The sequence below is a fragment of the Colletotrichum graminicola genome (assembly GCF_000149035.1).
Source record: "Colletotrichum graminicola M1.001 genomic scaffold supercont1.14, whole genome shotgun sequence".
NCBI classification, from domain to species: Eukaryota; Fungi; Ascomycota; class Sordariomycetes; order Glomerellales; family Glomerellaceae; genus Colletotrichum; species Colletotrichum graminicola.
This window is the reverse complement of record NW_007361018.1, coordinates 147883-165214: the sequence shown is the minus strand read 5'-3', so window position 1 is coordinate 165214 and position 17332 is coordinate 147883. Positions and strand designations below refer to the sequence as shown.

The 17332-nt window shown below is 54.6% G+C and overlaps 6 protein-coding genes across 6 annotated transcripts; 4 read left to right on the top strand and 2 right to left on the bottom strand.

Annotated features, from left to right (window-relative positions):
• Window positions 1–685: 685 nt before the first annotated feature.
• On the top strand, window positions 686–2468 carry GLRG_04403 (major facilitator superfamily transporter; the record flags this gene model as incomplete). The annotated part of the gene is made up of 2 exons (XM_008095088.1): window positions 686–890; window positions 991–2468. The coding sequence occupies 2 exons, from the start codon at window positions 686–688 to the stop codon at window positions 2466–2468; spliced, it is 1683 nt and encodes a 560-aa protein (XP_008093279.1).
• A 314-nt stretch (window positions 2469–2782) lies between these two features.
• GLRG_04402 (endo alpha-1,4 polygalactosaminidase precursor) lies at window positions 2783–3845 on the bottom strand (the record flags this gene model as incomplete). The annotated part of the gene is made up of 3 exons (XM_008095087.1): window positions 2783–3262; window positions 3331–3570; window positions 3654–3845. The coding sequence occupies 3 exons, from the start codon at window positions 3843–3845 to the stop codon at window positions 2783–2785; spliced, it is 912 nt and encodes a 303-aa protein (XP_008093278.1).
• Window positions 3846–4842: 997 nt separating this feature from the next.
• Window positions 4843–6327, bottom strand: GLRG_04401 (histone deacetylase domain-containing protein; the record flags this gene model as incomplete). The annotated part of the gene is made up of 1 exon (XM_008095086.1): window positions 4843–6327. One exon carries the CDS (start codon window positions 6325–6327, stop codon window positions 4843–4845), a length of 1485 nt encoding a protein of 494 aa, XP_008093277.1.
• Window positions 6328–8359: 2032 nt separating this feature from the next.
• GLRG_04400 (PHD-finger domain-containing protein) lies at window positions 8360–9706 on the top strand (the record flags this gene model as incomplete). The annotated part of the gene is made up of 1 exon (XM_008095085.1): window positions 8360–9706. One exon carries the CDS (start codon window positions 8360–8362, stop codon window positions 9704–9706), a length of 1347 nt encoding a protein of 448 aa, XP_008093276.1.
• A 3706-nt stretch (window positions 9707–13412) lies between these two features.
• GLRG_04399 (UTP-glucose-1-phosphate uridylyltransferase) lies at window positions 13413–15522 on the top strand (the record flags this gene model as incomplete). Its single annotated transcript, XM_008095084.1, has 4 exons — window positions 13413–13532; window positions 13944–14039; window positions 14099–14175; window positions 14232–15522. 4 exons carry the CDS (start codon window positions 13413–13415, stop codon window positions 15520–15522), a joined length of 1584 nt encoding a protein of 527 aa, XP_008093275.1.
• A 947-nt stretch (window positions 15523–16469) lies between these two features.
• On the top strand, window positions 16470–17251 carry GLRG_04398 (uncharacterized protein; the record flags this gene model as incomplete). The annotated part of the gene is made up of 2 exons (XM_008095083.1): window positions 16470–17006; window positions 17108–17251. 2 exons carry the CDS (start codon window positions 16470–16472, stop codon window positions 17249–17251), a joined length of 681 nt encoding a protein of 226 aa, XP_008093274.1.
• Window positions 17252–17332: the final 81 nt, after the last annotated feature.

Sequence of the window (17332 nt, the reverse complement as noted above, 5' to 3'; positions counted from 1 at the left end):
TCCTCTTTCTCATATTATGAGTTCAACAAGCAATCATCGGCCTGCACCCATCTCCGTTTCCCTCTTAAGCAGTCTCTGAACCCCTTGCCGATCCGCCACTTCTTTGCATTGCCACTTGATTGTTCTTCTACCAAACATTCCCTCCAGTCGAAACACCGATCCTACGTTTTCTTGCGCAGGTGGAATCTTGTCCGAGCCTGTCACCCATCCTCGTTTGCTCGCCCCGACGATACCCCCGTCGGCTATACCTGCGAGATCCCTGCTGTTTCCTCATTTCTTGAGTTGACTTTGATCCCTCTTCTGCGTGGTTCATATGGCGGCTCAAGTTGGACACGGCAGGTAAAAACAGCAAGCGTTATCTTCATTCAGTTCAAGCAAGCTTCGCTGCCGATTGATATATAGAGAAACCTCATTTTGACAGCATTACCCGTCTTGCCTCATATCCCATCGAATAACGAATTCGCCAACTTCTGTCGGGTGCCATTGTCGAGTCAGATACCTTTCCGCTAGTCATTTACAACTCAGCTCCGTCTACCTATCATAGACCCGGGCCGACGTTGTTGAAGAGCCGGCTCCTAGACAGCTTTATTCCAGGCAAGGCTTTTGCCATCATCAACAGTCGTCACTCTTTTTCAGGGCTGCCCCAAGTTTTGACGGTCGCTCATCCGTCTCAAACAGCTCCGCCATGTCGCTGAACCGCGTAGCATCAGTCGAGACGTTCCAGTTCCTTCCTCAAGCGCAGGGCTCGAGACGAGGCAGCGATGCGTCGAGCGTACGGGCCGGAAGGCTGACCTTCAACCCTCTACCCGACGAGTGGTATCCCGCGGCGAACAAGCCCGATACTGTCCTTGCAGTCGGTGCTTTTGAAGTTCCGCAATGGAAGAGAATCCGTATGTTGTCCTACGATCGCCGGCCGTTGGTTGTTGGACGATTTGATCGATGACTTGCTCTTGAGACCCACGCATGTAATCGCTAACGCCGCGCTTCTAGTTCAAGTCGTGGTCGCGGTATTCTACTGCCTCTTTGCGGCCGGTGTTGCTTTCGGCTTCGCGGCACTGAAGCCGGTTCTTAAACGTGAAGGCGCCTACGGCGACATCTGCTCCGCCGACGATCCCAACACGGCTCCAGACGACACATGCGTTGAGATCCATCTCAACTTGATGTTCACAGTAGCGGCCGTCGGCACCAACATCGCTGCTCTGCCTGTCGGGGCCCTGCTTGACCATACAGGACCTCGCGTTTGCGGAATCGTGGGCGGCTTCTTGCTGGCCGTGGGCTCGCTCCTCATGGCATATGCTAAGAGTCTGCCATTCGACGGTTTCCTCATCGGGTATCTCGCGCTCGCTCTCGGCGGCCCCTTCACCTATATCTCATCCTTCCAGCTGTCCAACGCTTTCCCCAAGCACTCTGGGCTCATCCTCGCCCTCCTGACGGGAGCCTTCGACGCCTCCAGCGCGCTGTTCTTGGTCTACCGCCTCATCTACCAGGCGACCGAGGGGACCTTTGGCCACGAAAAGTTCTTCAAAGTCTACCTGGTCGTTCCGCTCTTCATAATCGTCGCCCAGTTTGCGCTGATGCCTAAGCAGTCGTACAAGACTGTGGGAGAGCTAGTCGAGCTCCAGGAGGAGACCGCCGCGGTGAACGACGCCGATCCGGCGCTGTACGACGACCAGGTCGACGAGAACACGGCGCTCCTCCGGGAGGAACGCCGCCAGCGCGAGACCGTCGTCGCCGACATCGAGCAGCTTTTGGGCACCCAAAGGGCGGACAAACAGAACCGCAGGGAAGAAGAGAAGAAGAACGAGACGTCGGGTATCTGGGGCGTGATGCACAACCGCACTGCATTGCAGCAGATCGCCTCGCCGTGGTTCATACTCATTTGCATGTTCACCGTCATCCAGATGCTACGCATCAACTACTTCGTCGCCACCGTCCGCGCCCAGTACGAGGCCATATTTGGCGACCACGACAAGGCCGTCGAGATCAACAACTTCTTCGACGTTGCCCTTCCGGTGGGGGGCATCCTCTCCATCCCTTTTATCGGCGTGCTCCTAGACCACACCAGCACTGTCACCGTGCTCGCCGCCCTTGTCACCACCGCGACCACCATTGGCGTCTTGGGCGTCATAAACAACACGTGGGCGGCGTACATCCAGGTCTGCCTCTTTGTGCTGTACCGCCCCTTCTATTACACCGCCGTGTCCGACTACAGTGCCAAGGTGTTCGGCTTCGAGACCTTTGGTACCGTATACGGCACCATCATCTGCCTGTCGGGCCTTTTCAACTTTCTGCAGTCCGGGCTCGACGTCTTGTTTCACCAGACGTTCGGTGGCGACCCCGTACCGGTCAACGTCATTCTGCTCTCGGCCGGCTTCGCCGTCGGCGTCATGCTAGTCGGGTACGTGGCGGTCAAGGCCCGGAGGCTGAAGTCCAAGATGCTGGAGCAGGAGGCTGAGGCCCACAACTGAGACCGCCCGAGAAGGCCTCTGTTGCGTTGTTGGGGGCTTGGGAGGGCTTCTTCCAGGCTAACGACTATCTGTATTGCTGCCGCCACTTGCATCGCATGCCCTGCATGGTGTATTGAAACCTTGGTCACTTCTAGGTGTTATAATTTGACACAGGTTATGTACTACATCATAGGAATAGTATAATACATGAATTGTAATTACCCCCCCAAAAGAGCCCTTTGCGCTCCAGAAGAAGCTCCTTTCCAGACGTCAATTTGCCGACCCCTAATTGCTCCGACAACCAGATGTTGACTTCGCAAACCTCGCACACTTATTCATTCCTCATCTTCGTCGACGGTTGGCGTTTCGAATATGCCCCCGGTCATTCCCAGTCCACAGAACTGGCCCCATCCGTCGATCTGCTCGCTCGCGTGCTTCAATACCTCGCTGAACCCCTCGTTACCGTTCTTGTTCACGCAGAAATAATTGTAGTCCTCCAGGTCGATCTCGGCGTCGTCCCGGACGCTCGTCGGGTACTCGATCTGGAAGACAGGCTTCCCGGCTTCAACGTATGGCCGGAAGTCCGCGCAAAAGGGCTCCACCTCGTCCGTGGTCCGGGTGCCGAGGCACGTCTCTAGCACGGCGAAGTCGACGACGGAGGAAAGTTCGGGCGCAATCGCAGGCGCATTCTTCTGGCCCGGGAGAAGGGGCCGGGAGGAAGCCGTGGTGAGCGTGTGTGCGTGGGCGGCGAGTGAGATTGTGTAGGCCGCGTAGTCCGAGGGCGCGAGGCCGAAGCCAGTCGGGTCATCACCGTCCTTTATGATTGTTTCATTAACCTCTTTTAGCCGGGGAAAAAGAAATGAGAATGCGAAAGAGGGCTCACCTCTGCCCAGGCGTCAATGTTGTCCGGGTCCACGCCGCCGCAGCCAATGTCGGCAGCCCGCTCAAGGCGTCGCTTCATGAGATCCACGACGCGGGCGTCCCGGATGTCGAGGTAGCGCTCGTCTGTATAAGGCGGGTTGAGGGACGAGCCGATGACGTCGGCGGGGAATGCGTCGAGGTCTTCGTCCCAGTCTTGGACGGCGCCACCGTTGAAATAGCAGATTACTATCTTGCCAGCTGACTATCTCTAGTATCAGTAACCGTGTCGAAGAGGGGGGGGCAAGGAAAACATGGGTAAGCGATTTTCCATGGATCCAAACTGACCTTAAGGGTGGGAATGATGTTGTCGTAGTCCGCTGCGTGTTGCAGGTCAATGTCCCAGACTGCGGCCTCGGCGGGGACAACGTCTGCTAACGACTCGGCCGTGATGGGGTGGTGAAGGACGATTTGGAAGCTCATGCCGGGCTTCCATTGGCTCCAGTCCACGGCGCGCCGGGCGAGGCCGCCGGGCGTCATGAGGCCAAGGATGCCGGCCGGGACCAGAGCCAAGAGGCCGAGCCGTGAAAAGGTCGTCTATGTATTGCGTCGATGGAGGGCCAGCCCGTGATCTAAAATAGGGAGACCTTGCGTTTTTTTTTTTGGAAGATGTACTCACGAGGTCGAGGACGGCGAATATCTTTATATGCACTAGTCGGCTTGGATGAGCATCCGGGGTTCTTTCTAGCACAGCGCGGGATCTAGCTACGCAGGAAAGTGGCACCACTCCTGCAGGAAAAGGGAGACGGTAGTGATCCAGGTACATAGGGACGGGGTTGTAAACTCCATTGTCGTTCATTGCTAGTCGTCGGATGCGCGTATATGGGTACACCACAACCGGCTCAACGTTACGGCGATATCACCCTCGTCTCGATCCCATTTCCTTGTCTTGCTGAATGGCCTAAGCCACTTTGGTATTGGTAGGATGCGGTATTGGCCCCCAAGAACGGACCGCATCTGAAGTTGCCCTGCCCAACGCGAACACCGTCATACATCATATAGCTTTTGCCCGAACATCCTGGCCGTTGCATGATTCGGTATTGATTAAGATTAGTGGCGTTTGCCATCTTGGCGGTCTTCACTGGTCAATTGGGGGGTTGTAGCCCGGCTTACGAAGGGGCCCTCTTCTTCTGATTGTCATACCGCAACAATGCCGTCCCCCTCCCTTGCATTCGTCTCGCAGTAATCATAGGAAGGAAGTCGGCCATGCGAAAAGTAACACCGCGGGAGCTTGACCGTCTCCAAGTCGAACGTGTGAAGAGGTATTACGTATTCATCCGCAGCGCGGTGGACATAAACTTCCTTCTTCGGTCAGTTAATAGTTACTGTTGTTTTCAGGTCGCCAGGGTTATATGTTCTGAACACGACAATTCTTTTCTGAATGACCAGACCCTCCGGTACCGTTCTTACTCCATGAACGCCAATCTTGATAACCGAGCACACCATTGGTTCTCCAGAAGAGCCATCCCGCCCTTCATCAATACTCCATAGCATGTCCGGCGGCTTCCTCGCGCTGTTTCCGGACAGCGTCGTTCTCGGCCTCGCGCTGTTCCTTGAGCTTGGCCTCAACATCGTCCCTAAGACCGCCCAGGTCGGGCGGAATGACCTGGTATTGAACGCTCGGGGCTGCTTGGACGAACCTTAGCTGTTCCACCACATGTTGGAGCACGTCATCGAGGCGCTTTCGCGTGTTTCTATTCACACGGGGCTCTCCAAGAATCTGCTCCAATGTCGGAAACAACTCCTCGTATCTGAACTGCTCTCTCCACGGGGCATGTACAGGAATAATGGGGTCAATCTTGTCCTGGCAGCCAATAGCTATACTCGTCTCGAACGCCCAGGCGCGAGCCACGTTCCTAGGTGTGTATCCGCCGCCACCGAAAAGAATCATGGGCACACCGAACGATTTGCAGAATTCAACACATGCACCATGGCCTTGAACTTGAAGGTTGAAGCGTCCAAGACGGTCACCGGCGAGTGAATCGGCGCCGCACTGCAAGGCAATGGCGCTGGGTCGGAACTTCTCCATGCATTTACCAATGACGTTCTCGAAAAGCCATTTGTACTGATCATCGGTAACCCCGTCGTTTAGGGGAACGTTGATGGCATGGTGCGCTCCCGGGTTATGCTCGTTCTTAGGACCATTGTCATCGAGACCACCGGTGCCAGGGAAGAAGTTGAGGGGGTCGTATTTATGGAAAGAGACCGTCATGACGCGGTCTGTGGAGTAAAAGGCCTCCTCTACACCGTCTCCGTGATGCACATCTATGTCGATGTAGAGTACGCGGGGAAAGCAACGCAACAGCTGCAGAATGGCTAGGACGATGTCGTTGATGTAGCAGAAGCCAGATGCCTCGGCCTTCTTGGCGTGGTGCAAGCCGCCGCCCCATGATACGGCAATGTCGGATTGGTTAGAGCAGATCTTTCTCGCGGCGTCAAGAGACCCGCCCGCCGACATAGAGCAGTAGTCGTAGAGACCCTCGAACAAAGGGCAGTCGGAGCCGCCAAGGTTGAACTTGAGATCGGGATTCGTGTTATCAACATCCCTCGGAACAGGCTCTGGCAGAACGGTCCCCAAAAAGTCCAGATAGTCGTCCGAGTGAAAGTCGTTTAGTTCTTCGTAAGTGGCGGCTCGAGAGATGTAGTTGTCCATAGCGAAGGACATGCCGTAGGAGTAGATGAGACTCTTGGAGAGGGTGAGCCTCCAAGGCTTCATGGGATGGGTCTGGCCGAAGTGGTGCTTTTCCATTTCGGGATTACAGTGGAAGGAGACATTGTAACCCTTTGGCCGCGTGATGCCCGTTTCCTCGGCTATGCGCTTGCATTTGGCGTAGTACTTGGCATTGTCGAGATCGCTGGCCTGGCCCAGGGGGACGTATTCTTCAACAATGTCATCTTTGTCGGATCTGTGTGGTAAATAGTTCGGTTTGGGAACTCGGAAGCGGTATGCGTCTGTGTCCATGATGATGTGCGACGGGCGTCCCGCCGGAGCGGCCGGGATAAAGCTTGAGGCCCTCGATCTATTGTGAGGTTGAAAGGTGGGGTTCTTGGATGGCCAAGTGAGATGAGTTTTGCTCTTGCTCAGCGGTGAAGCAGCTCGGCGCAGATCGCGTTAGTATGCCGCAAACCGGGTTTGCCAGCTTCAGGGGCTACGTTTGTCTTCTAAGGGGTTATTGGCGAAGGTCTGATTTTCAAAACTGTAGGCGAAGTCGTCTGTTGTTGATTCGAGATGTATGTGGAAGATTTCGTCAAAAGGCTGGCTGCACGATTGGATGAGATGCGACAGGCGCCGGGGAAGCATGCCGCTGGTGGCTGCAAGGCAGCTTGGCCACTTCAGGGCACTAGGTACCGGTAAATGAGTTCCAGAGGTGTGGCTGCGCGGTTCTCACGACTAGGTACCTACCTACCTACCCATGTAAGTACAGTACTGGCTCAAAAGTCTGTTCACAGAAATAAGGACAGCCAATCACAAGCTACAGTGGGTGGCTAAGCCATAAGGCCTTCGTAGCGCACTGTGTAGTGACCTCGAGCTATTAATGGGTCCTCTCTTCAACTCTTCTTTGGGTTATCCTTATCGATGTAGCCAGACTTCTGAGCCGGTACTGTAGATGCCTGGTCAGGCTTTATGTGGCGCAGTAGGTACACCACATTCTACATAGTAGCACATTCAAACATCGAAGGCCAGGACGTACAGTATAACTTGCCTCGGATCTAATCCCAGGAATGCCGCACTTTTGCATTATCCTATTCATTCCTTCTTTTCCTCCCCCCAAGATAAAGTGCGAGGGACAACTGGGAATCCGAGATTTGGACTTCTTTAGATTTTACCCGCCTTAGTAATTGGATGAAGACACTGAAAGCAGTTGCACTTGTCGACCCATATTAAACAACCCAGAATCCAATCGGATGAATCTAGGTGTGCTTGAGCCCAGCGTGCAGGAGCCCAAATGTGACCTGAAAATCGGAGGCTAGAACTCCCGTCTCCGCTTGACTCGCCGATGAGCGTGGTCCACTGGCAAGACCAGCTCCCACCACTCTGTTACAGCCTCGCAAACTTGCCCGCCACCAAACCCAACGCAACCACCCCAAGTCGAACTGACCACCATTGCACAACGTGATTCTAGCCTTTTCCACCCCACCCTCGCGTCCCTGAGGGACAAAAAAAAATCACGTCCCGTCAGTTCACCTTTCCCAGCAGGGGACATTTTCATTGCTCCGTAAAAAAAAAAAAAAAAACATTCCAGGATCACGAGCAAGGGCCCTTCCGTCGTCTCGACTCGACTCGCCTCATCTCGCCTCGCCTTGCCCACCACAGCTGAACAGACAGACAGACAGAGAGAGACAGAGACAGAGAGCTCTTGTCGACCTTCCCTTCAGCCGATCCGTCTTGAAACTCGTTAGGTGAGCCAAGCTAGTCACTTCGTTCGTTGCGGAGGATCGTGGTCGGGGTCTCTTTTCTCAAAGTCTCTCCTGTCCAAGGCTCTTCTGTCATCGCCTTCTACAGGGCAAGTGCAGCCAAAGCATACCATCATCAGTTGCTCTACGCCTTCTTCGGTCATCACACCGAAGCCTTCGACGGTGGACGTTCCGCGCCGCGCCGCCCCCGTCGTTCTGTGTGCCACTATTCCCACCTGCCGCTAGCTCTCTGCTCTCCCCACCTCTGCCTCTATTCTGCTTTGCTCCAATACCCTCTTACCTTCCGTTGTCCCTCTTTATCTTGATGACCTTGGTTCACGAGGCCTTCGTCACTCCATACACGTCACCCCGATCTGCTATCAACGCACCTATCTCGTCCCCTCGTCCTCGTCCTCGTCCTCGAACAAGAACACTGCCTTGGCCGCATACAAAACCTCCCGCTCCCACTCCTTCTTTGTGGTCCTTGCCGAGCACCTTGTCGTCGTCGTCCGTCTCGTCGCCCGCTTGTTCCCTACCCGTCAACGAACGCTTGCTTACCCAGCCGCGGGGTGTTTGGGGAACTCGTCGTTAACACAAAGATGCCTAGAGACGATTTGTCCATCGACTTCGTCAAAAGGATGCCGACGGCCGAGGCCCTCGATCCGGCCATCATCCTCGACGACTGGCTCAACCGCGTCCAAAATCTCCCCGAAGAGATCCGCTTCCTACAAGATGAAATCGCCGACAGGGACCGCCAGTACTATGACTGCGTCAAGTTGATCGAGGACCGCGATGGAAAAATACAGAAATGGATCCGGGCCAATGGCAGCCACGAGGCAAACCCTCGCGAGGAGACTATGCGGTCTCAGATGCGTGATAACTTCAGTCGTGCCGATACGCTGGCCGCTGAGAAAATCGCCTTGACGCAGAAGCTGCAGATCATTATGGACAAGCACTTACGAAACCTCGATCAACATATCAAGATGCTTTATGACCGTGCAGAGCCCGGCTTCAACGACCCCGATGAATGCCCTTCTTTGATCCGGCCGAGCGCGGCGAACCACTCTGCACCATCCGGTCGGTCTGTCAATCCTGCTAGTCACCTTGTGGGAGCAGCCATTACCCCAGCACCGTTGAACCCAATCGTCAACTCTTCGAGTCCAACTACGGCGCGCGCAGGAAACCCTCAGATTCGCAACGCCCAGTCTCAACAGCACGCGTCCTCTGCCCCTGCGACGCCTGCTGCAAGCATGATACTCAACCGTCAAGCGCGAGAGAGTTCGGCAGGTCCGGGAAGTGGCGCGCCTAAAAGGGGACCGCGATCCATCTCTGGATTGGGCAGCCTACCCACAACATCAAGTAATCTGGCAAGACATTCGTCTCTGGGCCCAGGCACACCAAAAGGGCCTACCACTACTGGACCAAACGGCACTGTACGAGCGGGCAGTGCTGGTCCCAGATCATCATCCATCAAGGCGTCAAGCGTGTCTGGCGTGAGGAAGGGGACTCCTGGTGCAGGGAGTCGGAAGAAGCCCGTTAACAGCAACAAATCGTCACTATCCCGCGTGAAGAAGGCCCCTGGAAGTCGCAATTCACCCGCCTCGACAGCGGACAGCGAGCTGTCGGATGCCGAGAGCGGAAGTGGTGATGACGGCGAACGCAGTCGTATAGACCGTGCTAGCGGTACACCCACGCGCGACGGCAAGGATGGCGATGGCGACGACAGCATGCTCGATGCCGAAGATGATGAGGCTGGCGACGACAAGAAGTACTGCACGTGCCAGAACGTCAGCTTTGGGGACATGGTGGCGTGCGACAACGAGGATTGCCCCTATGAGTGGTTCCACTGGTCGTGCGTAGGTCTTAAGAGCGAGCCCAACGGCACCTGGTTCTGCCCAGTCTGTACGGAGAACATGGAGAAGGAGAAGCTCCAGAAAAAGAAATAATGACACGGTTTGGGGACCCCGGCGATTGAAGCGATTATACCCCTTGAAGGTTCGGCCGGCGACATTGAAGGTTCGATACTATAATGAGGCCCCCATCGGTGATCGGGTACCGGCGTTTGGGCGTATTCTATGATTATAGTGCAATAATGACCAGTATCGCCTCCTTTCACGAGCATGATGAATTGATAGGTTGTTAGCGAAAGTATGCATGTGCTGCGGGGAGTCTGGCCAAAGTGTTGTCAAGTCAGCTACTTATCCCCCCTTGAGGCTATCCCCAAGCAAGGAACACCTGGTAGCGGTTGCCAATGACAATGAGACAAGCAACGAATGCAGCTTTGCGATAGTGGTGCCCGTTGCAAAAGCATCGGCGTATCAAGCGGAAACAATAACTTGGCCCAGGGTGAGGTCTTGTCGAAACAAGCCAGGAGAAACCAGGAGGTGGCCAAAGTTGATTCCAGCCGCCATATCTGGTCGCCAATACTGATCAGATGGAGCTTCTCGACGATCCGACTGTTATCAACCGGTTCGTCCTATTCGATGCCCAGTCATACTATGGTGTGTGTATAAGCTCAAGCGTGAGAGCTAACCCCCCCCCCTCCCACGTGGGACGCATTGGAGAGCCTTATTTGATGGGGTGGCCTGTCCATGGCTTACCTCGTGTCCATATACGACGGATTGGGTATCTTACCTGCTCTAATTATGGCAGTGGCCCGGATGGATGGTGACATGCACCTCGTTTGTTTCGTTTCATTAACTCCCCTGGTAGCTAATCAGCTCATGTCAGGGTCTGCAGCAGATTGCTTGATTGTAACAAGTAGGAGGCGTGGGTAAAACTGCTCGGAACTTGGGGAGAGGGATGCCATTATCGAAAATAGCGTCTCAAGGCGTAAATTACGCTAGCGGTGCGAGTGAACAACCAGCACGGTGTCTTTTTTGAGTGACAGCAAGACACCAAAACAGCACACATCCTAGTCGGGCTGGACGGACAGCCGCAGGCTTGGCTCCCCGGGGGCTGAACAATAAGTTCGGGATAGGAAGGCCCGGGCGATGGCCGAAAACTCCAGAACTTCATCGCTCGCCGCCGCGATGAGACGATCGTGTACGAAAAGTAAACTAGGTCGCATCCGTCCTCCTGAACAAACTTGGCCCACTGCATAGCGGTATGCAATCAAACTCCCGAGCTGGCGGTAAGGATACTGATGGATCCCTCCCCTGGGACTGGTTGAGAGATGACTACCGTAAAACAGGAAGCCAAGTGGGAATTGGCCCGCCCGGGGCGCAGATGCCGGCACCCAGGGGGCGCTTTTGGTTCAACAACTTAACAAGAAACCTGTCATGCATGGTTGGAATCATCGGCTCCAGAAGAGCGAATCTTCGGGAAAGATTCCGAAGAGGACCGGCTTGGTTACTCGACTCCGACGCTGACGACGGACAGGCAAGAACCAAGGAAATAGCAAATCTCTTTCTGAAGTGGTGAAACGATGAGTATGGCAGCTGGAAGGGGGAACGAATAGCCAGGCTGAGCATATTTGCTTCCGACCAATTTAGCGAAGTCGGGAAGTTCAGGGTGGTGGCAAGTTTCTGGTGAGCAATATGCGAAAGGGTGTGTGCGGAAGGGTTGCGATGCATAGGTGTCTCCGGCCGATAGGCAGCTCGACCAACAGTATATTTGGAACAAAGGCACGTCGCTGGAAGAATGTCGGCGAGAAGGGGCGGATGACGGACCGCTTGAGCCCTTTGTCTTGTTCTTCCGGAAGAAGTGTTGAAGAAGCGGCGTTGCTGAGAAATGGCTGTGCGCCCCGAAGCACTTGTTGGCCGACTCAGAGGAAGCATTTGCGTTGCAACTCAAGGGGGCGAGGTCCCCGGAGAGCCATGCTGAACAACAGCTCATTTTACAGCTGGTGGGGTGTTGGATGGTGGGGTTGTGATATTCATTCGATGAATCTATAGTGCAGACGGTTCGGCTCCGCAGTTGATGGAGTCTTGCACCTTTTTTAGTGCATGCTGCTAGGGAATACCTGTTCCGAGACCTCATCCGTAATGCAGCAGATGCTGAACGATAGTGGGTGCGCGTTGACGTGAACTGGATCTGTAAACCACGAAAAACCAGCACGGAGCTCCGTTTTACTACTCCGTAGATGACACAGATGAACATGAGCCTTATGCCCTAGACATGTATGTCTAAGCCGGGAGCTCATATTTACGGAAACCATGCCGGAATTGAGGCCTGTAAATGGGACGAAGCGCAGTGAGAATCCTGGTGACCAGCGATTCATTGCCTTGACGGAACCCCGAGGTCGACTCGCATTCTTTGGACACGCCCAACTGGATGCGCAACCCGACAGATAAACAATGAAATGTCTCCTAGATAGTTGTTTTTCTTTGCCATTTGCCCTCATGTAAGCCAACACCTGCTGCAGCAGCCGCAGCAGCCTCTCTCGTTTAGGCATCGCTAGTTTAACGCGCCACAGGGGTGTGGGAAAGGCGGTGGCCAGGCCCGGTGGAGGGAGGGTCGCAGTTGAAGGAGGAGGTGGACTGGATGAGTGGGAGGCATCGGGACCGGTCTTGGGGTGAAATTTGGGTCGAGCTGGCGGTGGGAATACGAGCAAAAGCGGTTGCCCCGGGCTGACGCATGTTTCTAGATACAAGGAAAGATGCAGATTGTATAGAAGACATTCCATGACTGTGCTGTGAAGAGACGAAGCCAGAGCAAGGCAATACATGCCTTGTGGTAGACGACGTGGACAAGAAGGCACGACGGGTATAGTTCTAGCTGGATACGAACATGGAGTGAGTGGCATGGTATAGCAGCAAGGCAAGGAAGGTACCTCCTACCTATTGAAGGTGGCGGTAACTGCCACCCCCTGGGAGGGGGGCAGGTGGAAGAAGGTAAAGAAAGGGTGTGTGGTGAGGCGTGTCTCCTGCGGTAGCCCCTCCTTCCTCCAGTGTCTGCCCCGTCCTGGGGACGAGATGAAATGAAAATTGGCCAGATGCGAATTGCAACAGACCAGGTTCCCACAGTGATATCACCGCTATAAAGACAATTCCCCCATCCACCTCATGACCGACTCTAACGATTTCCCCTTCGCCTCCCCTCTCTCTGCAAACAATTAACCAACCCACGCTCGCTCGTTGCTTGTTGATATCGTTGTCGTTGCTATTGCTGTAAGTACCACCCCTAACCGCCCCTCACCTCCCCTCCCCTCCCCTCCACGAACCCCCCGCTCCTTCGCCATATCGCCGATCACCGCACCTTTTGCTCCAACCAGCGGCCGAAAACAACAGCAGCAGCTTTGCTGTTTGGTTTCGAAGCACCTCAGATTGCGCCTCCCTTCGCCATTTCACTCGCAGTTCCAGCCCGTTTCCCCGCTCCCTCGCCCGCTCCGTACATTGCTTGACTGTATCCCCAATCATATGGAGAAGCTCACGAATTACGTCAGGCTACGCATATCTCTCTAAGCTTTCAGCAATCTATCCGCCGCGAATCCCACGGCGAGTTCCCTGTCAAGGTAGGTAGGCACTACCCCGCTGTCCTCGAGCTTGCCCGCCTGTTTTTTTCTCCCCTTTTCCACACTCTCCCCCAACACAACAAACGACAATCTTGTTCGGCCTGAGACCGTTTTTTTGCTTCACTGCGGTTGTTGACACGCTCTCAGCACACAGTTCTACTTCACATATCGCGAACCCCTTCAAAAATTTGCCCACAATGGCTCAAACGATCAAGAGCGCTTTGCCCACTCACCTGAAGTCCCCTTTGGGCGGTCAGGGCAAGAGCGATGAAGCCGAATTCAGCTCCCGTCACCACGGCAAGACGAGGTCTCACATGGTATGCTTCTGAAAACTCCACCCCCTCGATTTGCTATTTGCCCCGAATGAGGCCCTCCAAGGTCTGCGCCCAGCCTTTGCTCCTCACCTCGACAGGTCGCTGTGCGAGACGTCGTTTGTTCTGAGCCCCAAGCCTGCCTGCATCTGCGCTCCTCCATGTGTTATCAGTCGGCCGCGGTGTGCGCTAAAACTGAGCCACTGGTCGATCACGGCTTTCCGTGAGCTTCGAAGATGGAGTCGCACCGACCACTACCTCGGCTTTGGTATGATGTTCAGCTTGAGGTTTCTTTGGGGAACTTTGACTGGCTTCGTACGGAGGATGAGACCACTGGCAGTCTAGCAAGCGTTCTTTTTGAACCACAACGACCTCCACAACGTCAATCGGGGGGCAAGATGCTAACATCTCCTCAAGGCTTTCGAGAACACCTCCACCAGTGTCGCCGCCGCCCAGATGCGCAATGCCCTTACCCAGCTCGCCGAGACCGTCTCGGACCCCGAGCAGAAGAAGGTCAGTATCAGCCCGGCTCAGGTCATCAAGCACCACCGCTGACGATAACCGTGTGACAGCTCTTCGAGACTGAGATGGACAACTTCTTCGCCCTCTTCCGCCGCTACCTGAACGACAAGGCCAAGGGAAATGTTGTGTAGGTCTATACTGGAACAAGAACACACGGCAAGCTTGAGGCTAACGAGGATACAGCGACTGGGACCGCATCGCCCCGCCCGCCCAGGGCCAGGTCGTTGACTACGAGGACCTCGCCAACTCCGAGTCCGTCCAGTTCCTCAACAAGCTGGCTGTTCTGAAGCTCAACGGTGGTCTCGGTACCTCCATGGGTTGTGTCGGTCCCAAGTCTGTCATCGAGGTCCGTGACGGCATGTCCTTCCTCGACTTGTCAGTTCGCCAGATCGAGTACCTCAACCGCACCTACGACGTTAACGTCCCTTTCATCCTCATGAACTCGTTCAACACGGATGAGGACACCGCCTCCATCATCAAGAAGTACGAGGGCCACAACGTCGACATCCTTACCTTCAACCAGTCCAGATACCCCAGAATTTTGAAGGATTCTCTCCTGCCCGTCCCCAAGAAGTACGACTCGTCCATCAACGACTGGTACCCCCCTGGTCACGGTGACGTCTTCGAGTCGCTCTACAACTCTGGCATTCTCGACAAGCTCATTGAGCGCGGCATCGAGGTTGTCTTCCTTTCCAACGTCGACAACCTGGGCGCCGTCGTCGATCTCCGCATCCTCCAGCACATGGTTGAGACCGAGTCCGAGTACATCATGGAGTTGACCAACAAGACCAAGGCCGATGTCAAGGGTGGTACCATCATTGACTACGAGGGCTCCGTCCGTCTTCTCGAGATCGCCCAGGTGCCCAAGGAGCATGTCAACGAGTTCAAGTCCATCAAGAAGTTCAAGTACTTCAACACGAACAACATCTGGTTGAACCTCAAGGCCATTAAGCGCGTCGTCGAGAACGACGAGCTCGAGATGGAAATCATTCCCAACGGAAAGACCATTCCTGGCGACAAGAAGGGCGAGTCTGACATCTCCATCATCCAGCTTGAGACTGCCGTTGGTGCCGCCATCCGTCACTTCAAGAATGCCCACGGTGTCAACGTCCCTCGTCGCCGCTTCTTGCCCGTCAAGACCTGTTCCGACCTGATGCTCGTCAAGTCCGACCTCTACACCGTTAAGCATGGCCAGCTCCAAATGAGCTCTAGCCGCTTCGGTGACGCCCCTCTCATCAAGTTGGGCAGTGACTTCAAGAAGGTCTCGGACTTCCAGAAGCACATTCCTTCCATCCCCAAGATTATTGAGCTGGACCACCTCACCATCACCGGTGCTGTCAACCTTGGCCGCGGCGTGACGCTCAAGGGTACCGTCATCATTGTTGCGACGGAAGGCAGCACTATTGATGTGCCTCCTGGATCCATCCTCGAGAACGTTGTTGTGCAGGGTAGCTTGCGTCTGCTTGAGCACTAAGCGGCTCTGGCAGCTTTTTGTATTTTGAGCAAAATCTAAAGCAAGTGTCACGCGATGCTCTGTAGCATCATGAAATGGCAATCTGAAAGCGCCCTGGAATAATAGAAACCAAAAACCGTCCCCTCTTAAGCACACCCCAAAAGGGAGGCTTCTGCATACCGGCGGCAGTAGTAGAATGGAGTTGATAGTATTTTAATAAGGCAACACTGCGTGGTGTTTCATTGACCAGTAGACCAGCTGCTTTACCTAATCATGATGATGCGAATCTTGAGGTACCTATGCATCCTGCTAGGGCTGTTCTTGTGCTACCAGACCGGTCGGCGGGAATTTCGACCTGCAGTTCCGCGCGGAGAGGTCCAGAACATCCCGGCCGGCGCCGACTGGCGGTGAGACAAAGGGAGAAAAAGAAACTTGGAGAAGCAAAAACAAATGCACGCCCGCCTACTTGCATGAGGGTCCCCTGATCCCGGGGCCTTGCAGCGGGCGCGGGATGCTTGCTTTGTTTGTATGTATGTACCTGTGAGAGACTTGAGTCGAATATTTACGCCGCCATGTGCCGATCCAAGAACAGTGCTGTTGCCGACCAGGAGAATCTTTACTTAACCCTTAGAACACCTCGAACGAGTTCGCCAATTGAGAAGACTTGTCGTTCATACCTAATACAGAGTGCATGCAATACGAGCTTAATAGGCCAGGTCCACCCCCGTTCTGATAAAGAGGTCCAATTCGCTGTCTCATTTCTCTGACAACCGTTGAATTACCTTGCGATCGTGTATCCCGCAACGACACACTTGATACACTTTCTTGGAACGACGTCGTCTTTAGTCAATACTCTCTTTCTTTCTTTCTTTCTTTATTTCTTTCTTTCTTTCTCCCTCCCTCCCTCTCTCCCTCTCTCTGCCAGGCTGTCCTGGCTAGTCAGGAATCACCCAGCCACTCTGAGCACAATGGGAAGCATCGTGGAGACCTCGACGCTGCCGTACTGGCAGGTCAACGTCCCGCCCGAGAGCCGCACGGACGAATGCCCGGAGGGCCTCCGCAACCTCTCGGCCAAGGACGTGGGGATCTTGCGAACCCCGGATGCCGCCTACCGCCCGCAGACGTGGGACGAAGTCCGCAGGCTCGTGGCGACCAACAGGCTTGACCTGTTCCAGCGCGTACCATCGGAGCTGAGACGGTACCGGCTGTTCATCCATCATCTGATCAAAGAGTACGGGAGCGTCATGAACTTTGTTTTGAAGCACCGGCTGGGGTGGCAGGAGCCGCTCCAAGCTGTGGGGAAGCCATTCGACACGGAGGGGGATTGGAGGGTGCTGTACAACGACTGGCCGTACGGGATCGATGCTCGGATCGTGCATCTTGTTGTCTGGACCAAATTCGAGCTCGAAGAGAACCCGGCGACGGGGGATCTGACGGAGGGGGCGAGAGAAGACATCGACGCTTTTGTGGACAAGACGTTCCGCTCAAAAATGAAACCCGACACGGTGAGTCTACACTGGTTTCTGAACTGTCTTTTATTGAGAATTGCATTCCAATATCCCTTTCTGCAATGAACTCGGAACTTGGAGCTAAATGTGATTTCAAGGTCATCTGGTTCAAGAACTGGCGGAGTCTCAAGTCCGTCCACGCTGTCGAACATTTTCATGTCATGCTCTTCGACCCTGATCCTGAGTTCATTCGGGAGATTACCAACGGAGATGTTCCGCAGTGTGACAAGTTCAAGGTATGAACAGAGAGAAGGGGGGTATACGGGAGGGTAGTTTGGGATGTCGAGGGTTGCTGAGTGTTGTTCCATACGACGAAACATCAA